Source organism: Euleptes europaea, unplaced genomic scaffold (assembly GCF_029931775.1).
Source record: "Euleptes europaea isolate rEulEur1 unplaced genomic scaffold, rEulEur1.hap1 scaffold_111, whole genome shotgun sequence".
In the NCBI taxonomy this organism is placed as follows: domain Eukaryota; kingdom Metazoa; phylum Chordata; class Lepidosauria; order Squamata; family Sphaerodactylidae; genus Euleptes; species Euleptes europaea.
In genome coordinates this window covers 25,205-51,583 of record NW_026612068.1, presented here as the reverse complement: position 1 = coordinate 51,583, position 26,379 = coordinate 25,205, and the positions used below count along the sequence as shown (strand labels likewise).

General features: G+C 41.9%; 1 protein-coding gene across 1 annotated transcript in view; it reads left to right on the top strand.

Moving 5' to 3' along the window:
• Positions 1 to 1,724: 1,724 nt before the first annotated feature.
• The window catches only part of LOC130493056 (tyrosine-protein kinase Fer-like), a gene marked incomplete at its 3' end in the record, with an annotated part of 45,155 nt that continues 20,500 nt past the window's right edge, over positions 1,725 to 26,379 (top strand). The window contains exons 1-4 of the mRNA XM_056866834.1: positions 1,725 to 1,826; positions 15,089 to 15,145; positions 17,277 to 17,392; positions 19,771 to 19,865. Coding sequence (XP_056722812.1) covers positions 1,725 to 1,826; positions 15,089 to 15,145; positions 17,277 to 17,392; positions 19,771 to 19,865 — 370 coding nt within the window. The remainder of the gene's footprint in view (positions 1,827 to 15,088; positions 15,146 to 17,276; positions 17,393 to 19,770; positions 19,866 to 26,379) is intronic.

Here is a 26,379-nt window from a genome sequence, read left to right as displayed (position 1 = left end):
TGTCCTACCCTTTTCTCAAAATCTCCAGAGCTCTGCTTGAAGTCGTGTCATCCTGATCAGTTCTAGTGACAGGAAGATGGGCAGTGCCATCTGAAGTAAAGTTGCAAAGTCCTAAGCTCATTGACTTTGGTGGACTTAGAAGGGTTTAACTCTGGGATGGCACAGGTAATATGCTAAGTATCCAAAGTGGTATGGTGTTTCCATCAGTACAGTTTGACTATTTTGGACACAGTGCCAAAACCTGTGTTATACTTTGAGGATTTAAAATTGTAGTTCACAATGCTCCTCTTTGAATTATGCATGGACGGAAAGAGCTTATGTAAATAGCTCATTTTGTGTTTTTATTTTCACATTCTTATTTGGATTTTATCAAAATAGTTGCAACGAGCCTGATTATAATGATGGAGAAGTATTCTTGTAAAGCTCTCACATTCCCTGAATTATTATTTTGAAAGTTGTTGAAAGATTAGTTTTCTAAATATATCATACATTTTTAGAAAAAAAATATTTTTCAGCATCTACCTTTCATTTCTGTGCCTCATCTGAAGGACCTCAGACGTATAATTTATGATTCACAAAATTATGTGCACACTCTTGGAAGCTCTGCTGTATTTAACATCAAAAATAGTTTCTCTAACTGGATCATTTCTGTAGTAACAGACAGTATCAACAGGTAAACATCTGTTGTTCACCTTGATTTCTTTCTGTACTTCAGCAAGTTTTGATGAATGGTATTGAAATACCAACTTTTGATGAGAAATTGTGTGCAGTGATGGTTTTGATGTCCATAAAATGGCATTGGATGTAATTGCCTCCAGTATTGAAAATGGAGTTTTGATTTTTCTTTTTTCTATCAATATGCAAAAATTTCTCCTAGCTTCCAGTAACTCATTTTTCCTGCTATTTTTCAGAGGAAGGTAGGAGCATATGCCTCTTTTCAGTGTGTTTCTCTACAGCTATTTTAAAATTACCTTTTGTAGGGGAATAGATAACATACCAGTTCTTTATCTAGAAAAAGAAAAGGTTGTATATGATATTTCCCCCCTTTTCTCACTCTTTTCACTTGAACAGATTCTCTAATGTAATAGGAAGACATCTTTAAGAAGAAAGGAATAAATATTTATTGGAAAGAAAAGCTTTCATGATCACTGTAAACCCCTCCCTCCAAAATTCAGTTGGGCTGTTAGAAATCCCTTTTGATAGTATAAAGTGGTCTCCTAAGAACTGTGAATATTATTCCACCAAGTAGAGAGGTCTTTGCTACCTTGACCTCTGGCTGCAGCCCCTGAAATTACAGGTTGGGGAATCATGAAGGGTAGTTTGAGACAGCCTCTCCTTGCACCAGTTCAAGTATCCTGGCCCATGGAGGCAATATTTGGGACCCCGCCCAAAGTGACTAGTTATTAGTTTGAAATACTCAATACTCAGTTCTGAGGAAAGCAGTGTTCTGTGCACATGTTGCTGTTGTTGAGCCCATAGGCCATGAGTAGCAGAGAAATTCCTATTCTGCCATGGAAGATTGCTGTGTGACCTTGGGCCAATCACACAGTTGCAAACTAATGTACCTCACAGGGTTGCTGTGAGGATCAAATGGAGGAGAGGAGAGTAGTGTAGCCTGCTTTGTGTCTGCCCAGAGTGGGACAGGGTGCAAATAAAGTAAAGAATAAGTAAATTCTCAGACTAATTCATAATATAAAAAGCTGAATTTGGAATTGATAGTGAATATGGAAAATACAAATACAAGTTTGAGAAGTGAGCAAATTTCTGAAAATCCTCATCCTGCACGACACTCTATCATGCCTGGTTCTGAGACACCCTGTGGTCTGGTGAGTCCATCTCCACTACTTCATCACAGATGGTTCCCAGAGAGCAGTAGGGGTCATGGACACAGCTCAGATTCAAGGGCTGGATCTCCTTCTGCCTCAAGGTATGCATGGCCTCATCCTTACTTTGGACACAGAAGGCATGCAAAGCTTTGTTCTTAATTCATACAGCGGCTTCTTACTCCTGGAAAGATGATTCCTGGGGTTGTGGGAGCCATGTCGGGAACAGCCATGTGGATCAGTGGGCCAGAGTGATGAGGGACAAGAGTATGAAGCTGACCCTGTTCCCCAGCAGAGCTGCACTTGCAAAAAAGGAAGAGAAGTGATTTCACCACCTTGTTCTTCCTCACTCCATCCTCCCTAAACCATGTGGCTCTTGTGACCCTTGGAATTATCCTTCCAGGGAGTAGTAGGAGTAGCGAGGATTGGAGAAAAACTTTGGGTTCTCTGCACAGTGGTAGGATACATGCAACTATGAAATGGTCTCAGAAAAATAAACATACTTTAAAAGGAAAAATATGTCTGTACTGTAATTTTGTTTGCTCAAAATCAACTTGTGCATATAAAACAAGTCTTTTCATACATAGGCATAATGCACAAGACAATTCACGGATAATGGAATTAATTTATGGACCATTTAAGAAGCATTCATTTACTGACGGCTTGTAAAACTGACTTTAACAAGGCAACAGAATTTGCATATACACGTCAAAGAGCTTTTTTTCAAGTACCCATGAAAACATTATTGAGGGAGCAGATAAAATTTTGAATAATCCTTTGGCACTGAAATATTTGCTGGAACTGAAAATTTTGACTGGAACAAATGTGTAAAGCTTGAATAATAAAGCCATCTAAAGGCAACACTTCTAATGCAAAACACAGGTGACTATTAATGTGCTAAAGTAAATAGAGGTAACAGCCTCTGACAGCTGTCTTGATTGCATTTTATAGTGCCATTTTGTTTAATTGTTCCTCTGAAGGATTATATATCATATATATTCTTCATAAACGTCATGTCATCTAGTTCACTGTGGAGGGCTTATCCACCCCCCAAAATATTCTTCACCCATGAAGGGGGAATCAGCTGAAATCAGCCTTTTTCCGTCTTGTAAGAGCACGGCATTTTGTTCAGGAAGGTCCTGAGTCCCTCAAAACAGCTAGCCCCAAACTCTTAGCCACACCTTGGTTTCTCTTATCCTCTTCCCCCCACCCTTGCTCAATAAATAATAAACATTTTTTGCCTGGTTCCTGATTGTAGTTGATTTCCTATGTCCTGTTCAAACTGAACCAGTTCTGAAACCGAATATTCATGCTTTCAAGGAACTTGGGCAATAGTCAGTTTTATTCCCAAGGGAAACATAAAAGGAAAACAAAAAATTAAATGAATAGTTTAATAAAGAAGTTGGATTTCATTAGTAGAGGTATGGACCTCCTTTGTAGCTGTTTGGCATAATGTCTATCATACCTGTTAAACAGAGGAACATTCTTGCTTTAGTTTAACTTTGAAGCCTCTGTTGTGGAAAGTGAGCAGGCAGGAAGATCATGGAAGAGGAAAGAAGATGGATGGGAAGGAAGCAGGAAAAGGGGAGAAGCTGGGAGGGGTGAAGGAAGTGAAGACTGGAGAATAAGCAGGAAGGGAGCAGGGAGAAGAAGAAGCTTTGACAGCTGCAGGGGTAGAGGGAACAGGGAGGTAGTGGGGGGAGGACCAGTGGGGAATGGAATTCCCTCCCCCTATGAATCTTTGCAGGTCTCCTTAAAGCTCTACAAACACCTTCAAAATCAATTTGAAAACAGGAGAGAGAAAAATGAATGTATGTATTCCTGGTAGTGTTAGTTCTCCAACATTGCCTCATAGTCTCTAAAAAGTTATTGTTTGCCCACCTTAAAAACACAGTTCTGATATTTCCTCCTGCTTGTCTGTTAGGGTCCTCCTCATGTAATATCTAGGAGTTGGTTGCATGCATTCAGTGTGTATTGTTTCTACTTGAGAGTCCCCGCTGTACTTTTTCTCATAACTGTGTAGAGGGTTTCTGCTTTTCAGTCACACCTTTTCTTGCCAGTCACACCTTTTCCTTTCTGGCAGAGATTGGCTTTGATGTAAGATTGCTTTGGAGGGGAAGGAGCATGTTCTAATTCTTGTGCTAACTCCTACTCTCAAAAGTATTTAATTAAAGTAGTCTCTATTTGTAACATTTCTGTTGAAATGATTGGTGTAGAGTGACAGGTCTTTAAGAATCATGCCCTGTGGATAGCTTTCTTGTCTACTTACAAACTTCTGATGGTTGAATGGGATAAGTTGGCAATACATCAAAAGCTTTTTCTGACATTAGTTTTGGTTTGTTTTTAAACTTTATAATAAAAGGTTTATAATAAAAGGTTCTGTAATTCTGTATCTTAACAACCCTGTTAGTATTCTTATTATACCTTCCTGGTTCTTATTATACCTTCCTGCAACCAGCAGAGCAGATTACTTCAGTGCCACCCAAAAAATAGAGGCAGCTTTTTGTTGCTTTTTTACTATGTTTGCTTGCTGTCCACAACTTGCTATTAAGAATAAAACTGTAAAATACAAAATGATAAAAACCACAGACATCAGTAATCCAAAAGGGCTAGTTTCCCAAAGCACAACTGAGCAGAATTTCTTTTCACATTCTCCATGATGTTCCTCGATAGTAGTAGAGGTAAGCTTGTGTTTATTTACTTACATGCCCTGCCTTGCTTCTCAATGGAGCCCCAAGTATGTGACTGGCCCACAGTCAACAAGCTTTGATGGCAGAGTAGGGATTTGATTCTGGGTCTCCCGGTTCTTAGTAATAGCCCATGGGAACAAGCTCCAGAATTATAATGAAAAAGACTGCTTCTTGTGGAAGCCAGTCAGTGGGGTGTATCCTATCCCTATCCCGTGACTCCACTGGGCAAAGTTTGAAGCCTTCCTCTGGTCTAATGAACCTTCCTCCTACTTCAGTGGCTCTTCCAAAAGTTGGAACTTGAAGCAGGACTGTATTCGCTGATCTTAAGATTCATGGAAGATTTAGTAGAAGGGGGCACTCTCTGTATTCAGGGTTTAAGGCTTTGTAGGCCAAAGCTAGCATCTTAAAAAGAACACAGATACAATATAGTAGGACTAGGCTGACTCAGAACCTTTACAAATCAGGCAGTGGCATTCTGAACTATTTTCATGAGCAGTCCATGCTGAGTGTATTATAGTAGCCAAAGTTAAGAGTTTATCAAGGAATTAGTCACAGTGGTCAGGTTTGTATCTACTACTAGTAGAAGGTGCAATTGTCTCATAAGCTAAAGCAGGTAAAGCGTTCATTGGCTGTCACCCTGGAGAAAAGGGATAATGCTAGGTCCAGTGGCAATCTCAGGGTTTGAACCTGATCACTCCGTCATCGGATGGGTGTTTTCCCATCTGTTCAGTCCTTCACACTTTGGGCTTCTCTGGATTAGGTTTAAATGTATTCATGTGGTCCATTACCTGTTCCTGGAAAGAACTGAGGTATGTCATTACCTGACTTAGATCAGATTTTTAAAGACAGTGAGCTGGGTGTCATCATCATTATTATGATTCTGCGTGCTGCAGTGTGACGTAGATGTTAGTATCATCTAGTCTATTGAGCAAATTTCCAGTTTACTTTTGAATAATCAGTACCTTTCCCTGACAGGGACCAAATGTACTAAGAAAACCAATTCATCACCCCCTTCCCAACTGAGCAGATTTTTCAGTTCTTACCTCCCCCGCCCACCTCAGCTATTGATAGCAGAAGTCATTGTTCTTCAGAGGCAACACTTTTTTCGTGTTCCATGTTGTGAGTGGAAGGATCTTTTAACCAGAGCATTGAAGTGTCTTCTAAAGATTACTTGATCTTGCTTTATCAAGAAATAAGAAGGGAAGAAGATGATGACTGAAGTCTCTCTTAATTAGTGGTGTAAAATTTTCCAGAAACTTTAAAGCCATGAGCCCCACCCCACAAATTGGCAAAAAAAATATATATGCAATAGCTTTCTTTAATATTGAGACAAAACTTATTTTACTGCTTTAGCAAAGTAAAATGAAGTATTTTATACCTAGAATATGATAGTGTAAATATTTGGTATATTTATTCAAGCAGGGGACCCACACTGGGGTATCGTGTCCCCACCCACTATTTTCTCTTTCCCTTCCCTGAAAACCTCCATAGACCCTCTCCTTTTCCTGCTTCCGTCTCTCTTTCAAACAGAACAGCCAACCTTTCATCATCTGCCCCCCATATTCAGCTCCACCCCTCCAGCATCTACTATGGGAAAAGTATGGCCTTGTTGTATGTTGCTGACCATTGGGCCAGGCCCAATTGCATGGTAGGGAGTCCCATAAGAACATAAGAAAGGCCCTGCTGGATCAGACCAAGGCCCATCAAGTCCAGCAGTCTGTTCACACAGTGGCCAACCACGTGCCTCTAGGAAGCCACTAACAAGATGAGTGCAGCAGCACCATCCTGCCTATGTTCCACCGCACCCAAAATAATAGGCATGCTCCTCTGATACTAGAGAGAATAGGTATGCAGCATGACTGGTATCCATTCTAACTAACAGCCATGAATACCCCTCTCCTCCATGAATATGTCCACTCCCCTCTTAAAGCCCTCCAAGCTGGCGGCCATCACCACATCCTGGGGCAGGGGGTTCCACAATTTAACTATGCGTTGTGTGAAAAAATACTTCCTTTTATCTGTTTTGAATCTCTCGCCCTCCAGCTTTAGCAGATGACCCTGTGTTCTAGTATTATGGGAGAGGGAGAAAAACTTCTCCCTGTCCACTCTCTCCAAACCATGCATAATTTTATAGACCTCTATTATGTCTCCCCTCAGCCGCCTTCTTTCCAAGCTAAACAGCCCTAATAGTCTTAACCGCTCCCCATAGGACAGTTGCTCTAGTCCCCTAATCGTTTTGGTTGCTCTTTTCTGCACCTTCTCAAGTTCTGTAATATCCTTTTTTAGGTGTGGTGACCAGAACTGTACTTGGAACAGTATTCCAAGTGTGGTCTCACCATAGATTTGTACAAGGGCAGTATGATATCAGCAGTTTTATTCTCTATTCCTCGTCTAATTACGGCCAGCATGGAATTTGCCTTTTTTACAGCAGCCGCACACTGGGTTGACATCTTCATTGAGCTATCCACTACCACCCCAAGATCCCTTTCTTGGTCTGTCGCTGCCAGCACAGATCCCATCAGTGTATATGTGAAGTTGGGATTTTTTGTCCCAATATGCATCACTTTACACTTACTCACATTGAATCTCATTTGCCATTTTAATGCCCATTCTTCCAGTATGCAGAGATCCTTCTGGAGCTCTTCACAGTCCGATTTTGTTTTAACCACCCTAAATAATTTGGTGTCATCTGCAAACTTGGCTACTTTACTGTTTAACCCCAGCTCCAGGTCATTGATGAACAGGTTAAAAAGCACCGGTCCCAACACAGATCCCTGAGGCACCCCACTGCTCACATCCTGCCATTGTGAGAACTGACCATTGATTCCTACTCTCTGCTTCCTATTTTTCAGCCAGCTCTCAATCCATAAGAGGATTTGTCCTCTTATCCCGTGACTATGAAGTTTGTTTAGCAGTCTTTGGTGGGGGACTTTGTCAAAAGCATTTTGGAAATCCAAATACACAATATCCACAGGCTCATTCCTGTCCACATGCTTATTGACGCTTTCAAAAATCTCTTAATAGGTTAGTGAGACAGGACCTACCCTTACAGGAGCCATGTAGGGTTTTGCCCAGCAGACCTTGCCCTTATATATGCTTGACAATTTTATCTTTAATAATGCTTTCCACTAATTTACCCGGAACAGACGTTAAGCTAACTGGCCTGTAATTTCCTGCGTCCCCCCTGGAACCTTTTTTATAAATGGGTGTTGCATTGGACATTCTCCAGTCCTCTGGTACAGAGGCTGATCGAAGGGACATATTACATATCTTTGTTAGAAGTTCAACAATTTCCCATTTGAGTTCTTGAAGAACTCTAGGATGAATACCGTCTGGTCCCTGTGACTTGTTCGTTTGCAGTTTGTCTAGACCAGGGGTGGGGAACCTCAGGCCCGGGGGCCGTATGCGGCCCCCGAGGACATTTTTTGTGGTCCTCAGGAGCTCCGGTAACTCTGCTGCGGAGGGGGGGCGCAGGGCGGCCCTCCCCAAGGGTGTTCCTGGGGCCACGGCTTACAGCGTCCTTATAGCGCCCTTTGGACCTCCTCTCACCGACTGTTGGTTGTTGGTCGGCGAGAGGAGAGGGGGAGGGACTCTTCCCCCAAGGCTGCCCCCTACAGCTGCGGCGTGCAGGAACGCTGCGGCACATTGTAAGCCCCTCTCACTGCCTGTCGACAGTTGAGCAGCGGGGGGGGGGAGAGGCCGGTGGCTCCCGGCGGCAGAGTATGCATGCGGGAGCCGATTGGGCTTGGGGGGGGGGCTTTTATGGACTCTGGGGGGGGAGTGCACGGAGACTGGGGCCCGGTTGCTTGGTGCTCTGTGCGCCGCCGGGTGTGTGTGTGTGTGGGGGGGAGGTGGGGTGGCTGGGGCCTGGTCGCACAGGCCGGCATGCGTGGGTGTGTGTGTGGGGGGGGAGGGAGGCTTTTCTCTCTTCCTCTTTTTCTGTCACTCTTTCTCCTTTCTCTCCTTCTCTTCCTCCCTCTTTTTCTGTCTCTTTCTTTGTCTCCCTCTGTCCTTTTTTTTCTTTTCCTCCGTCCTTTTCTTTCTTTCTTCCCCTCTCTCCATTTCTTTCTCCCTTTCTCTCTCTTTCTCCCTCCCTCCCTTTTCCTCTTTCTCTGTTTTCCTTCCTCCCTTCCTCCCTTCCTCCCTTGCCAATTGGCTGTGGGCTGTGCCCCCCTGGCACCTCGTTTTCTGGGGCCCACCGCTGGCTGCCCTCCCACCTGGGAGGGAGGAGGGGGGCACCCTGCAGGCCTTCTCTGGGGGGCCTCCCCTGGGGTTGCCAACCTCCAGGTTGTGGCTGGAGACCTGGCAACCCTAGCCTCTCCCCCCCCACGGAGATCTACACCTGGTATGGCCCCCGAAAGATGTTATAAATGTGTGAATGGCCCTTGGCAGGAAAAAGGTTCCCCACCCCTGGTCTAGACGTTCTAGGACTTCCTGCCTTGTTACCACTATTTGCCTCAGTTCCTCATTTTCCCCTCTCCAAAATCTCTGTTCAGGAGAAGGAATCTGCCCTGTATCTTCATCAGTGAAGACAGATGAGAAGAATTCATTGTTTTTCAGCAATCGCTTTATCCTCCCTTAGAGTTCCTTTACTCCCATTGTCATCCAGTGGTCCAACCGCTTCCCTAGCTGGTTTCCTACTCCTAATATACTTAAAGAATTTCTTATTGTTTGTTTTGATGTGTTTAGCAATATGCCCCTCAGAATCTTTTTTTGCATCTCTAATTATCTGCTTGCATTTCCTTTGTGCAAGTTTGTGTTTGCTTCTGTTCACCTCGTTTGGGCAAACCTTCCAGTCTCTGAAGGAAGACTTTTTTTCTCTAGTTGCTTCCTTCACCTTACCCGTTAGCCATGGTAGTGACCTCTTGGACTTATTACTACCTTTCCTGACCTGCAGTATACAAGCTGAGCCTCTAGTAATGTGGACTTGAGTAACCCCCAAGCCTTTTCAAGAGATTTAACCCTCCTAACTGTTCCTTTCAACTTCCTCTTTACCAGTTTTCTCATTTTAGAGAAGTTCCCTCTTTTAAAGTCAAAGGTAATTGTGTAAGATTTCCCAGTCACTTTCCCACTTGCATATAAATTAAATTTGATGCCATTGTGATCACTATTGCCAACTGGCTCAACTACATCCGCATCCCGTATTAAATCACTGCTAGCACCACAGAGTATTAAATCCAGGATCGCCTCCCCTCTGGTTGGGTCTATGACCAACTGTTCGAGGGCACAGTCATTTAGGATGTGTAAAATGTTTTATCCCTTTGGCTTGACTGGAGCATACATTTATCCAATCAATATGAGGGAAGTTGAAGTCTCCCATTATTACTACTTCATTACCTTTACATGCTTCCCTAATTTCATTCTCCATCTCAAGATCACCCTGAGCCATTTGGTCAGGGGGCCGATAGAACGTCCCCAGTACTAAATCTCCTTTGGGGCCCGAAATCATCACCCATAAGGATTCTGTGGACAAGTCTGCCCTTTTTATGGTCTCCAGCTTATTAGACACTATGCCTTCCTTGATATACATAGCAACATCCCCTCCAATATGCCCTTCCCTGTCATTTCTATACAGTTTGTAACCAGGGATGACTGTATCCCACTGGTTCTCTCCCCTCCACCAGGTTTCTGTAATGCTCACTATATCTATGTTTTCTCTTAAAACCATACACTCTAATTCCCCCATTTTTGCTTGGAGGCTTCTAGCATTAGCATAGAAACACCTCCACACTGTTTCTCTCTTTCGACTTGCCTGGCATGTGCCTTTGGGCATCTTTAAGTGGCTACCCATCATTTTTTCCCCATTCCCTTTCATGTCCAAGTAATTCCCATGTGGGCAATCTGAAGCAATTTTCCCTTTGTCCGTGTGCACTGAGTTTGCCCGAACCGGATGCTTCTCAGCTCCTGTCGGCTTTCCCCCCAGGTTCAGTTTAAAAGCTGCTCTGCCACCTTTTTTATATTACACGCCAGCAGTCTGGTTCCATCCTGGTTCAAGTGGAGCCCATCCCTTTTGTATAGGCCTGGCTTGTCCCAAAATGTTGCCCAGTTCCTTACAAATCTAAAGCCCTCTTCCCTGCACCACCGTCTCATCCGCGCATTGAGACTCATCAACTGTGCCTGCCTAGCTGGTCCTGCATGTGGAACAGGTAGCATTTCTGAGAAAGCTACCTTGGAGGTCCTGGCTTTTAGTCTCCTGCCTAGCAACCTAAATTTGGATTCCAAGATCCCGCAAAGACTTGCAGAGGTACTTCACTTTCCCTATATCCCTCTCCCTGCACTATTTCTTCTTTTCTTCCTCCTGGCAACCCCTGTATCCTCTCCTGTTTCTCTGCCTCATTCTCTCCTTCTCAGCCATTCACTAATCTACCTTTTATCTGCCTTCCATTTTCTGCTATATTAATATTTATTTACTTCATTTGTACCACAACTTTTTTTACAGTGCGGACCAAAAGTGTACATTATTCTCTTTTCCTCCTTTCTATCTTCACCTTTCTATCTTCACAACAACCCTGTAGGTTAAGCTGCAAGAATATGACTGGCCCAAAGTCACTTAATGAGTTCCTATGGCAGACTGGTTATTTGAACCTGGGTCTCCCAGACCCCAGTCTGAAGCTGTAACCTCTATACCAGACTGGCTTTTGTAGGGTAGCTGCTGTTGAACAGTAGCATGCAGCTGGGCTTGGGTGAGACATACAAGTCATAGAATCATAGAGTTGGAAGGGACCACCAGGGCCATCAAGTCCAACCCCCTGCACATTGCAGGAAATTAACAACTTCCTCCCCCCTCCACACCCCTAGTGACCAGAAGATGGCCAAGATGCCCTCCCTCTCATCATCTGCCAAAGGTCACAGAATCAGCATTGCTGACAGATGGCCATCTAACCTCTTCTTAAAAACCTCCAGGGAAGGAGAGCTTACCACCTCCCGAGGAAGCCTGTTCCACTGAGGAACCGCTCTAACTGTTAGAAAATTCTTCCTAATGTCTAGACGGAAACTCTTTTGATTTAATTTCAACCCGTTGGTTCTGGTCCAACCTTCTTGAGCAACAGAAAACAACTTGGCACCCTCCTCTATATGACAGCCCTTCAAGTACTTGAACATGGTTATCATATCCCCTCTCAGTCTTCTCCTTTTCAGGCTAAACATACCCACTCCTTCAACCTTTCCTCGTAGGACTTGGTCTCCAGACCCCTCACCATCTTTGTTGCCCTTCTCTGGACACGTTCCAGCTTGTCTACATCTTTCTTAAATTGTGGTGCCCAAAACTGAACACAGTACTCTAGTTGAGGTCTAACCAGAGCAGAGTAAAGCGATACCATCACTTTGCGTGATCTGGACACTATACTTCTGTTGATGCAGCCCAAGACTGCATTTGCCTTTTTAGTTACAGCATCATACTGCTGACTCATGTTCAGTGTTTGGTCTACTAAGACCCCAAGATCCTGGCCTCTTTAGGCTCCTCCCATTTTTCCTTCTCATAGGAATGGTTTGGGATTGCGCCTTCAGTATTTTATTTTTAAGAAATGCCCACCCTTCTTGAACTCCCTTCTCCTTAAGTATTTCTGACCATGGGATTCTACCTAGCATAAGTTTAAGTTTGTTAAAATTTGCTCTTTTGAAGTCCAACTTACATGTCTGACTACGTACAGGTTTTCCTCTCCCCAAGATTGTAAATTCCAAGAGTACGTGGTCACTACTACCCAGGGTGCCTACTACTTTAACCTCATCGACCAGTTCTTCCCTGTTGGTGAGAATCAAGTCTAAGATAGCAGACCCCCTTGTTTTCCTGCACCTGGGAAGTGTCCACACCTGTCCACACTTGGAGAGAAGTGACTAGTGGAGTTCCTCAGGGATCTGTGCTGGGCCCTGTGTTGTTCAACATCTTTATAAATGATTTGGATGAAGGAATAGAGGGGATGCTTATTAAATTTGCAGATGATACTAAATTGGGAGGGGTAGCAAATACGGTAGAAGATAGAGCCAAGATGCAGGATGATCTTGACAGACTGGAGAAATGGGCTAGAACTAATAAAATGCACTTCAACAAAGAGTCATGTGGTATCACGTGGTTGCTGCCAAGCCCTGCCCAATGAGTCTTCCCTCAAAGAGGAAGACAGCCCTGGAAAGGGCCCTGCCCCTAACCCCTGTCTTTTTACTGAGAGAAACTAAGCCTGAAATGCTGGCAAAATTATTGTAGTTGCCTAGCAACAGCCACTGAGGGCATCTGTTTGTTAAAGCTATAGGTGCTCCTTTTATAATTTTTTTATTTTTTAACCCCCAGCGTATTATTTTTTTAGATGTCACATTTTCCTGCAAACCTGGGGTGTTTTTCAAGTTTGTAGAAAGATCTGTGTTTGTTCACGGCTCCAATCTCTGGTTTGGCCAGGTTGAGAATTATCATGTCTGTATTTGGCATGTTTATTAAATATAAATGGTTTGGTCTTCTACAGGCAATTACATACAGTACTAAAGAGATACAGAGAGCAGCAAACAGTTGCATTCTCTGCTACTTTAGTACATGTATATTAGCTAGGTTGGCTGTTGGGTGGGAAGGAGATAGAGTTGCCATCTCCAGGTTGGGAAATTCCTGGAGATTTGAGGGGTGGAACCTGGGAAAGGTGGGGTTTGAGGAGAGGCGGGACCTCAGAATGGTATAGTGCCATAGACCCCACCTTCCAAAGCAGCCATTTCTTCCAGGGGGACTAGGGTTGCCAACCTCCAGGTGAGGGCTGGAGATGACCCAGAATTACAACTGATTTTCAGAAGACAGAGATCTGTTTGCCTGGATAAAATGGCTGCTTTGGAGGGTGGAGCCTATGGTATACCCTTGCCTCACCAAAACTCCCCCTTCCAAGGCTTCAGCCCCAAATCTCCAGGAATTTCCCATCCTGGAGCTGGCAATCATACGGGGAACTGATTTCTGTAGTGGGAGATCCGTTGTTATTCCAGGAGAGCTGCTGCCACAACTGCTGGGGGTGGGGAAGCAGGTGGGAGGCCAGTAGGGTGATGGGGGCCCAGAAAGAGTGATGAGGTGGGGGGGCAGAAAGAGAGCTGCTTGATGATTACCTCACTGTACCTCAACAGTCAGAAGGAATGGTGGGGAAGAGCAGGATGACCCATGAGTTTTACAGCTTCTTTTCTGCTCTTCTAATATTTTAAAAATATTTCAAAGATGAATTATCCTTGTAAATAGAGGATCTTTCTGATAATTCAGTCTTGAAGAGTTTTAAATTAAGGTTATGGTGCTACTCGGCAAAACTGATCCATTGCTCATAGGCAGGATACATGTAATCATTGGGTCTCTTTGGTGCGTAGTTACCCAGCTCAGTGCGAAAACCTAATTTTGTCCTGTGATGTAGTGGTGAGAGATTACCAAGAGGTATTTTAAAACAGACAACCCATATATTATTGCAAGGGAGGACCTGCAAGGACTCATGAAGGATGGGAGATTCCATTCTCCTCCTCTCATGGCCTGGCTTTGCTGCTTCCACATCCTTGCCAGCCCTGCTGCCTACTATGCTTCTGTGGACCTGCTCCCCCTCCCCATCTAGTTCCACTTCTTCTCAACCTCCCTTCTCACCAAACCAGGACCTTTTAACCCTGGTTGGTTCTGTTTTGTGTAATTTTGGGTCCACACAGAGGCTGCCCTTGACTGTTAATGTTGGAAGCCTTCTTCTAGTGCTAGGAACCTTCTGCTTGCACAGAGTCTTACGGTTGTGGAAGAGATCATGTTGCACTGCAAGAGGCTTGCTTGCGTTGGAGAAAGCTCCACCATTAATAAAATGGAACCTTTAGATATAATCCAATATTTTCAGGAGGGTTTAATCAGTGTACATCCACCTGTTATCAAATGCCAAGAAAAAGATGATAGCGACAGAAGGCAATATTGATCAGTAGCAGAGTGGTCTGAAAAAGAGATTTAGCAAAATTAAATTTGTCATAGATTAGTTAGTGCTACACTCATTGTTCCAAGTCAAATTGGCTGTATGAGCAGTATGATTAAAGTAAAGTAAGTGCTACACTATACACTTAAGCTGTATTATGTAACAGAATGTTTGTATCACCATATAGCACTGTAATGTATGTTTTCTGTATATTATACTACTCTGAATATTACTGGAGTATGGTATGAGCCTACATTTTATGTGTTGAACCAATGCTAATATATAGCTAGTTCATCTGCATAATAAAAAACAGCTTTTTCCAGTGTGTTGCAGAATGGTCATTTTGTTGGCTCAAGTCAACACTTGGATTTTACTGCAAAACGAATTACCTTGTTTTTTACTGAAATAAATATTTTAAATCAGCAATGGGTATATGAAAAGCGTGTCTAGTTTTATATGTATACTATTACACCAAAACCCTGTGATAGGAACTTGCCATAAAGATTCTAATATCCTGTTGTGCAGAACATTTTAAAATCTGTTTTATAGATTCTTGGGGTTATAAGTTCTCAGCATGTTATTGATTGAATAGCCCAACCGAAGGGTGACTATAGCTCTATTCCTAGTACCTCAAATATATTGTATAAGAAATGTATTTTTATGGATTAAACATTGGTGTTTTCTTCTGCAGGATAAGAAATGGGTTCTCAGTCATGCAGATGTTACACTGGGAGAATTACTGGGCAAAGTAAGTAATCAACTTGTTTATATGAGAGAAAAAATATTGAGCCTTGGAGTCTGAATTAAACCAATGACTAGGAGAGCTGTAGCATTTCTCTCCCTCCCCCCTTTCCATGTACAGCTTTTCTGTGAATAAAGAAACAGGTTGCATTTTGATTTTCATCACAGGAAATATGGGTAAGATCAGCCAAAGCTAAGCTCTGTTAAGAATCTTTGATTTCATTAGGAGACGAAAGGCCTCTCCCATTGAAATCAATGCATGCTTTAAGTATTTTAGACTTTTGTTTTACGTTTTAAATAATTTTAAAACTACCGTACTTTGTGTTAGAATGTACTGGAAACATAGATAAACATCATGAGAATATGAGAATAGTTATATGTCAGTTAAGTTCCAATCATTCTAAACAACGAACTTTCCAACTTCTTGCAAATGACTAGTTCCCAATCTTTTCCCATTTTCCTTTGCTGCCACTGTAACTGCATCTTTTCTGTAGGTTTGTTCTACTAACACTATGCAACCAGCCAGTAATTACTGACAGTTAATAGCATTGGAGATCTTTTATCATCCCAACTGGGTACAAGTGGAATAGAATTTAAGTTGACACGTACATGCTTGAAATCAAAGGGACTTGCACCCACAATGTTTACATGTTCGAAATGATAAACTGAAGACCATGGGAATTATCTAGCCCCTGGCCAGCATGCACAAAGAGCACCATGTTGAGGGGAGTTGAGATGAAGGGGGGAATAGAGGTGAGGTGGCTCATTATTTTTATACTCCACTTTTCTCCACAATGGAAATGCAAAGAAACTTACAACATTGCTTTCCCCTCCTCCATTTTGTTCTCACAGCAACAACCCTGTGCAGTAAGGTTAGGCTGAGAGTGAATTAGTGGCCCAACATCACCCAATATGCCTTCATGGCAGAGTGCAGATTTGAACCTGTGTCCCCCATATCCTAGTCTTACACTCTAACTATTGCACCACTCTGGCTGTTAATAGAAGAATGACTAGCAGATACCTGAAAAGTGCCTTATCAGTATTTTGGTATCCAGAGCATTATTCAGTATTCTTGGGAATACTAGTATCCCATTCTGGCATATTCTGAAAATAGTGGAGAATATTGCTTTGGGGGCAAAAAACTCTCTATGCATTTCCTGACCTTCTGTGACCAAGTTGAGGAAGGCTATACCACTCCAATACCCAAGGGATTATGCGCAGAGCTTTTATTTCTTTCTGCTGTCTTTGCACATGGTACATACATTTCAAATAGAGGTCTTGTGGAGAACCCCCTCCCTTTTGTGTGAGAAAAATATAACAGAAAAGAATTATTCTAAGCCACTGGCTATTAAGTTGAAAAATATCCCAGATCTTTATCAGATATGCTCTGTGATCTGCTTTTTGCCTTAAAATTGTTTCCCTATGGTTGTCCCCAGTTCTCTAAAGCATACAATGCATTATTCTTCAGAGGTCTGCTTAGCTCTTTCTGGACTTCGACTAGTGTCTGTGACTAGGACAAAAGTAGACTTAATTTATTCTCCTTGTATGCAGGGACTCTGTAGACCACAGTGTGAAAAAGGAAGCTGCATTAGTTGGACCAGTGGTCTTGATCCTGCAGGGCATTTCTTATGTTCTCATGTTTATCTCATTCTACACTGTGAGCCTGATAAAACTTTCAACAAAAAATGAAGGCAGTTGGACAATGATGTTCATAACTGGCAGCTCATGTATGAATCAAGGATTTCCACTGTTACTAAAGTCTGGCTTGTAAATAGGCGTGCCAACCTCCAGGTGGTATTTGGAGATCTCTCACTAGTACAACTGATCTCCAGATGACCAAGATCAGTTCCCCTAAAGAAAATGGATGTTTTGGAAGGTGGACTCTATAGCATTATACCCTACTGAGGTCCCTCCCCTCCCCAAACTCTGCCTTCCCCAGGCTCCACCTCTAAAATCTCCAGGTTTTTCCCAACCCAGAGCTGGCACCCCTACTTGTAACTCACATGTGAACTTGTAAGAATATTGTTCCTCAGTGCAGTTGTGTGTAAAGCTTTGTGATATTTTCTGTATTGTGAAATTTTATTTAGCTGAGGACAGTACTGTGTATGTTTATTGACTATTAAAACCTGCAATTTCAGGGTAATTTTGGTGAAGTGTACAAGGGAACACTAAAAGATAAAACTCCTGTTGCTGTGAAAACCTGTAAAGAAGACCTTCCTCAAGAGTTGAAAATAAAGTTTTTATCAGAGGCCAGGTGAGTAGTGAAAACTGAAATAATATTTTTTTGCAAATCCATTAGATACTTAGTACAATCCTAAACAGACTTACACCCTTCTAAGTCTATTGAAGTCAGTGGGCTTAGAAGGGTATAATTGTGCTGAGGATTGCACTTAAAATGTACATGTACATTATACATAGGTTTCACATTAGATTAGCTAATGAATTCTCTTTGAAGAGGGAATGGGTCTCTTGGAAGGAATACATTGAAGGCAATCAAGCATCATATTGAAAATGAAAGCTATAAACTGTTTTTTTTTAAAATGATTTTATTGTATAAAAGGGAGAGAGGAGCCCCGTGGCGCAGAGTGGTAAACTGTAGTACTGCAGTCGAAGCTCTGCTCACAACCTGAGTTTGATCCCAATGGAAGTTGGTTTCAGGTAGCCGGCTCAAGGTTGACTCAGCCTTCCATCCTTCCGAGGTCGGTAAAATGAGTACCCAGCTTGCTGGGGGTAAAGGGAAGATGACTGGGGAAGGCACTGGCAAACCACCCGTAAACAAAGTCTGCCTAGTAAACGTCGGGATGTGACGTCACCCCATGGGTCAGGAATGACCCGGTGCTTGCACAGGGGACCTTTACCTTTATAAAAGGGAGAAAGCTATAAACTGTTGATAGAAAGTTCACTCATATGCACTCAGTGGAAATGCTTTAAATTATACATTCTTATTGCTAACAACAGTAGTTGACAAAATGTCACTGCCATAATAACAGCTGTAGCTGGGAGTCCTTTCTAACACATGAAAATATATTGAAATCATATTGTTTTAATTTTTTGCCATCTTAAAAATTAACGAATTTATTGCAGCTAACACTTCTTGGGTAGAGCCTGTTTCGCTAGATGCATAAATTTATTTATTCATTTAAAAATTCTATCCTGCCTTTCTGCCCTCAGAAGGGCCACCAAGGCAATTAACAAATTAAAACATGTGCAATAAAATCACACTGTAAAACCACCCTGCCAAAGTAACATACATCATTAAAACAATTAAAAACAAAGCTAAAATACATACAAAGACATATAAACAACAATTAAAACATTGGTCAGGAAGGAGGGATCATGAAGGGGAATGCCAAAGGAAACAAAGGAGACTTCACCAGCTGGTGGAAGATGGCAACATAACTGAATCCTGAGTCAGCAGATAAAACTACACATGGGGAAAAACTGTGATCATTAGAGTTCAAAAGCCCCAAGCAGTATACATTTCTATGCAAAATTCAAAAGTACGAGATAGGTTTAGTGACCATTCTCATCAGCAACAGTGGTGCTTAATACATTTCAATCTATTATAAAATCCTAATTCAACAATTATTTATCCAGTAGTTATCTATGCTACAATAAATCTGTTAGCCTTTGTAGTACCACAAAGTTCCTTTTTATTTATAAGGAAAGAAAGCAATTATAACACCCATTAAAATGCTTTCTGTTGTGGAGCAATTAGTCCTTGCAGTCCTCTACTGTGGGCCATATTCCTCTAATGCTTGGAATTTTTGGCTCATTAAAAGACTTTGTTCTTGCATGAGTAGAAGGTGCCTAACATTGGCAGAATACCTTCCACATCAGTGGATTGCTTCTGCAATGGAAAAGGGCACCGTATACGTGGAAACAATACTTAAGATCCAAGTCTTTGTTTTTTGTAGAATTGCTATGTCACCTCCCCAGAGAACCTGATCAAGACAGCTGACAAAGTAAAACGTTTTTTTAAAAACCCTTAGAAGTTGTTAATTAAAAAGATAGGTGGAGCATAAAGACAACAAATAACATTAATCAGCTTAAAACGAGTCTCAAAATAGTTCCATCTAGAAGCAGGCTGTAAAATATGGTGAAAGTTCAACCTCTTAATTAAAAGCTTGGGTAAAAAGGAAATGTTTGATTTGGATCCTTAAAGTATAGGGTTGGTGCCAGACCAACCTGAAGGGGAAGTGTTCCACAGATAAGGTGCCACTGTCTCTGGTCATTATCCACTGCAGGGGAGCACAGTGAGCATGGTTTGTGGGGAAAACCTTAGTTGGTTGGGTGATGGGAAAAAGTGAGCCTTCTAATAAGAGTGGTCTCAAACAATTTAATATTAAATGTATCTAAAATAAAATAATACCCCAGAAAACCGCGAACTATTTCTATGAACCTGTATTGTACTGTTTAGGAACTAATGAGAAAAGTGAGGACAGAAAAATCGGGGCTTTCCTTCCATCAATTTTTACTTGATTCATCTATTCATGTCTGTTGGGTTGTAAGAAATGTCAGAAATGGCATTTTAGGTTACTTTATTATACACATCGACATGATATTTGTGTTGTATCAATCAAACTGGTCGTGTAACATACTAATGTAATGAAAAATTTGCACCCTTTGCAGAATACTCAAACAGTATGACCATCCGAACATTGTAAAGCTTATAGGAGTTTGCACTCAAAGGCAGCCTATTTATATCGTTATGGAGCTTGTTCCAGGTAATATGCTTATTTGCTTCATTGTTTACAATGTATTTTAGAGCCCAATTGAACTTTCAATTGTATTCTTGTTCTCTTGGACATGTGCTTTCTGCTTTTCATAATCACCTGTTCTATCATAATACATTGTTTAAGGCTATTCGACTTCATTTCAGAATGGTCGGGTTTTTTGTTTTTGCCAGTAGGTGGAGACAGAACCAAAGTGATGGCTCCTAAGCTTTTCCTGTTGTAAATCTGTCCAGATCATGGGAATATATGCCACCACTGCTATTCCATATCTGTCTATATGTTGATATTATAGGAGAAAAAAAACGTGCCCCAAGACATCTTCCTGAATTATATTATCATAACATGGATAAAGAAATGGGCAATTTTTAACTTCTGGGTAAAAGGAACAGGAAGGTTCTTAGTAGGGGCTAGACTGCATAGTAAACAGTTACTACAAATACAATTTCATTTCTGTCAGTTCCCCCCCACCCCCATGCATGAATGGGAGATAGCTTAATTATCCTTTGCCTCATTATTTTCATTTTACAAGGCACACCTGGGTAGATATTTTTATAGGGGACAAAGTCCACTGCTTTTTGTCATGTAATCGTTATTGAAGCACAAGTCCCTTTTCCTAATAAAAATCAGATTAATGGAGAGGGCAAAATACTAAGTTCTAGAGAACATCAGTTTACAAGATGATTATTTCACATAGTTCTGGACACACAAAAGAAGTGTTGCATTTGGAACACGTTGTCCTATTTGAGTGCATCAGCTTCTGGGTGCTAGAAGTAGATCATGGTGAATCTAAAATGCACAAACTGCTTTTCTTGTTCTTCATCCCTCTCATGAAAACAGGGCTGCCAATCTAGCAAAAATATTTGAATAACTAATGTATGGATACTGTGAGTGATAACAACCCTGTCATTTACTATCTGTCTATATTGTATTGTGCCTGTGGCAATGAAGACTGTCATATTGACTGACTGTCATACTGACCTGGTGTGCTGGCATGGAATGTTAAGGTCCTGGGGAAACTGAACAGTTGACTTCTCTTCAGAGGAGCTAGAATGTAATCAGTTCACGTAGCTTAAAACGTCTCACAAAGGCAGACTGAATACGGGAAGAGATACTAGAATGCAGAAAGATTAAGGGGCAGGGAGCTCAGAGGGCTTGAGAGTCAAGGGAACCAACTAGAGAAGGGACTAAGAGGAATCTTAAAAAAGGGCTGGGTGCTTGAAGAAAGGAACGTAGAAGACAGGGAATGGAAGCCACACATAGAGGACGTTCTGATTGCATTTGGCGAAGCTCTAGGATAGGTTACTGAGAGTGATGGAGGGGGACAAGAATGTTAGGGAGGTTGGTCAAGAGACCAAATGGCTAAAGGAAGGAGTTGTTAAATATAGACATGGACAATAGATTTCTGCCTGGTAATGGCTTTTACTGTCACTGTAGCTTTGTGACTTGACAACCATAAGAGACATTGAGAGCCATAAAATAGGGAGGAGGACAATTTCACAGATTGTTTGAACTAATTGGACATTTCTTTAGCTCCAACCTTTCAATCTCAGTAATGGAGCTGATATAGCATAGTGGCTAACAGAGTGAAGTGTAAGCCAGGAGGCTCCTCATTCAAGTTGCACTGCTATCATGACCTCTCTAGATAGCATTAGTCAAGCCACACCCTCAATCTCAGTCCCAATGGGGCATAATAGTGATTTATCTACTGTAAGGGTTATATAATCTGTCTTCTTGTGAGCAATTTAAATTGTATAACTGTATAAGTGATGCAAATACCAAGTATTATTCATGATTTTGCATTCACAAGTTGTTTAAGTTCTCATATTCTATGAACTAAGAGAATTCTGAGTACTTATGTTAACTCTTGCTACACAAACATGGAGATTGTAAGTAAGAGCTGCCATTTTGAATTCCATATTATGTGAACAGTATGAATTTCATGCTTGCTTACTTTACCGTGCTCTTTTAGACTTTTTTCATGAATTGGCAAGAGTGTTACATTCTTCTTTCTAGCATATAATTTCAAGTTGCAACTAGATTCTTACTAAACATTTATACAGCATTGTCCCCAAGTTCAGCGTTGGTCCCTCAACCTGAAGAGAAAAAGAACTGAGTTTTAAAAAGCAATTGTTAGAAGCATGCAATCTAAGACCTGAGCAAGAATTGGCTGCCTAGGTGAACCAGAAAGCAGCACCTGCGTCTTTATGGGAAGGGTAAGAACCTGACATTACAAAGCCAACTATTCAGGCATATGCCCTACATACCCAATCATAAATCGGCTTTGTGCGGTTAGACAGAGTGGTGATCCAGTAATCATAACTGGCCATATAGTTCCTTAGATAGGTCACCTGACAGCCAGTTCAAGTTCAGTTATTATTGTCTCTAATACCTCTACTGTAGGTACAAATGTACATGACTACTTTGTTTCTGGCAGCTGCTCTTTTCTCCTTGCTTGTGGCAACCAGATCGTCAGTCTTCCTCTACAGGTAAAAGCTGCCATTCTGCTCACTTCTGCAACCATATATGTGAGTTGAGTGGAGGGGCAAAACTGTGACTTCTGTGCATGTTAAGTGACTCTGCTGTTCCATGAGAGATGGGGTAATGGGGAGACACCTGTCGTGCAAATGCACAAGAATCTGGAGGAGGCAGAGGAATGGTGGTGTCCGGGAGTCATTGTTCTGTCCCTGGAGAAGGTATTCACTAGTTGCCTTGGGTTGATTAAGCCTATTATTTACAGCTGTAAAAAGGGCTATCCTTTATTATTCTCAGCCTCATAATGGAGGGAAGAACTAAAGGCGGCTTGGTCATTAGGCCTGCCAAACACAACTCAGCAGGCTTAGTTAGTATAAAAGGTGTATGGAAGAAGGTTACAATGAGAGCACTGTAGACCAGGACACAGAGGGTGCTGGGGAACAAGGCCCTGGGGCACATTTAGTTCAACAGTGGAATCGGCTGCCTAGGGAAGTGGTGAGCTCCCCCTCACTGGCAGCCTTCAAGCAGCAGCTGGACAAACACTTGTCAAGGATGCTCTAGGCTGATCTGGCATTGAGCAAGGGATTGGACTAGATTGCCTGTATGGCCCCTTCAGACTCTATAATTTGTTGCTCTAAAGAGCTCCTAGCAGCAGAAGGGATTTAAGATACTGCCTGTGTAATTGTATTGTCTCTGGTTGCTTTTATTAAAACAATCCTTGAAATTTAACAATAGCTTGCCGCTGCGAGCTCATTGACCTATCAGATTGCTGTAACAACCCGTTGCCTCTGGCAGAACACCACCAAAACTGGATTGGTCATAATGCTGAGAAGGGATCTATGTGAGTTGGAAAGAGTTGCAGAATAGTCTTCCTTTCTTTGACTATGATGTTTTCAAAAATAACAAGTTTGTCATAAATGAAGACAAAGTAATTTTCGACAAAGGCTGTGGAAGTGTGGGTGGAATAGTTGGGGTCCTCTTATTGACGTTTTTAATAATTTGTATTTTTGAAGCCATTTCTTTGTTATGTTTAGGAACAAATGGCACACTATAGTTCTTAATGCATTGCTTTTCAAATATGTAGTTTTTGTAATGTTAATATGGATTGAATCCTTACTAAATCACTGGCTTGTTTTTTGGTGTCAGCTTACAGTAATAAAATTCATGCCAGTGTGCTTTTTATGGCCTTAATATTTCAAAGCTTATTCCTTTTGATTTTATCTGTCAAAATATTGCTGATGCAGCATCAGGCATTCTTGGATACTTTAAAATGGCATTCCATAATGTTTTATGTTTGGTTGATCTGATGTTTCATTTGGTGCCTAATATTCCAAAACAAATGGGAACGGGAAAACGTAAGCTGAGCACTTATCACTGTGAAGATACATTAACCATTTAAAACATGGGCCAGCATCTTTTAATTTGCATATTACATGAGTCCAAAGAATGTTAATAGAGTATATAGGAAACTGTATTGACATTGTTATCATTAAGTTATGGCTAGGCTATTTCCTTATACTAATATTTATTTTTCTTTTGAGGACAAATTGAAAAGTCTAGCCTTAAAAATGCTTCAATGGAAGAAGTTTTTTTATTATACAAAGCCAAAATTACTAGAGTTCAATACAAATTATTTCTGCAGTAAGTAAGAAAAAGTAGAAAAATTTGCAGAAAATCTGGAAAAAATTGCAGAAATATTTACTCTAAATTTAGCCATTTGTAGGTCTCTACACATATTCCACCTGCTTTTGTTGGGGTTCTCTTCCTAACAGTTCTGCTCAGTTTTTCACCTAGTTATGCTAGGCATCAAGACCTTCCAATCATCTTCAGTAAGTCATCTTTGTCTCTCGTGCACATCTTCTTATGAATAGCGCACAGCTCCTACTGCCCTGTTTCCATTTGTGGAGACTTTGCCTGCCCTTAGAACACTGGCATCAAAGAAGCTTTGCAAGTGAGAGGAAGGAAGGTGGGCTTTACATACCCTTGAAGAGAGAATTATAGTAGCCGTGTTCCTGCAAGCATCAATGAGCCATGGCATTGTCAGTCCAAAGACCGTCATGAGGAGTTCATTCTCTATGTACCTGGCATAAAGCATTGCACGCCAAAACTTTGCTCAAACAGCAACGCCGCTACTAATGATCATTCCTTAGTGGTACCATTCAGCTTCTTTATTCCTCAGATATTAAGTGACTAATGGTTGATGTTAATGTGGTCCCGCTAAAGCAGGAGGCCTCTGTTTCTATGGGTTCTTTTCACCCCGGTGGGTACATGACTGTTAGTGGGAAAACACAGACTCCAGCATGTTACTGATACAAATTTAACCATTTATTGGAAGGCACTATTGTACAATACACTACAAAAGTAAATTGGAAGCTGAATCAGAGGCATAATACGTTCATACATATCATGAAAAGGCAATGGATGCAAAACCATCAGAAAGATGTATATGGCTACAGCTAATACAAATCTATGGTGAGACCTTGTACAAATCTATGCTGTACAAATCCAAGTGAGACCACACTTGGAATACTGTGTACAGTTCTGGTCACCACACCTAAAAAGGGATATTACAGAGCTTGAGAAGGTGCAGAAAAGAGCAACCAAAATGATTAGGGGACTAGAGCAACTGCCCTATGAGGAGCGGTTAAAACGCTTAGGGCTGTTTAGCTTGGAAAAAGGTGGCTAAGGGAGACATGATAGAGGTCTATAAAATTATGCATGGTTTGGAGAGAGTGGACAGGGAGAAGCTTTTCTCCTTTTCTCCCTGGGGTCATCTGCTGAAGCAGGAGCGTGAGAGATTCAGAACAGATAAAAGGAAGTATTTTTTCACACAACGCATAGTTGAATTGTGGAACTCCCTGCCCCAAAATGTGGTGATGGCTGCCAACTTGGAAGGCTTTAAGAGGGGAGTGGACATGTTCATGGAGATGAGGGGTATTTATGGCTACTAGTTAAAATGTATACTAGTCATGATGCATACCTATTCTCTCCAGGATTACAGGAGCATGTTGATTATATTAGGTGCTGTGGAACGCAGGCAGGATGGTGCTGCTGCAGTTGTTTGTGGGCTTCCTGGAGGCAGCTAGTTGGCCGCTGTGTGAACAGACTGCTGGACTTGATGGGCCTTCGTCTGATCCAGCATGGCTTTTCTTATGTTCTTATGAATAACATGGGATACATAAACAGGCAAGCATAAACAAATAAGACTGGAGTCTACAATCCACTTCTAAACTAATCCCCAGTAGAGGACACAAGGGAGTGGAAAGATGAACCATAAACCCCTAGGCATGGTAACAAAAGGTTTCAAACATGAGAGCAAGCCTAATACATGCTAGCAAGTCTAAATGTTAAGCCATTAATTGCCACCCTACTACCCTCCTGCCCTTCCAGTTATAGCTCAGTTTCTCATCAAGCAAGGTGATGCGGTTTCATAGCTTGAAGAGACAGGACCCTCACAGACTTGTGAGCCTCTCAAACTCCTGAGAATTAGGAGGCGGGGCACAGTAAGGATAGGCCTTTGGAGACCTCAAGACACAGCATCCTCGAAGCATGTGAACCCTACACAGAAAAAGCTACTGCTGTCCAAAAAGAAAGTGGTGCTGTCAAGCCCACCTTCCTCCTGACCTTTTCTACATTTACCTTGGGCAGGGAGGTGGCACTCCATACCTACTTATCGGTCATGAGACTGGTCGTCTTGTATGCACTTCTGTTCTGGGGCCTTTTTTGCTTTTTCAGCAATTAGCAGTGCATTCTGGAGATATCTAATGAAGAGTTTCAGGCTGAGGGTCAAAGAAAAGTGCCCCTGCGTAGCATGACTGTGTGTCCAAACAGTCAGAGGGTCCTCCTGTATGTGTTGAACCCAGTCCTGTGCAATCTGGTTGCCTGTAGGAACCAACTACCTTCTCATGGAATCTTAACAGTTGCCTATCTTAACTCACTTGTCAAAGGTTATGCACAATATTCCCGTTAACACAGCCATTTGTGGGCTTTTTCAGCTGAATCCACAGATTTTCTCGAAGCCATTGGAACAGTC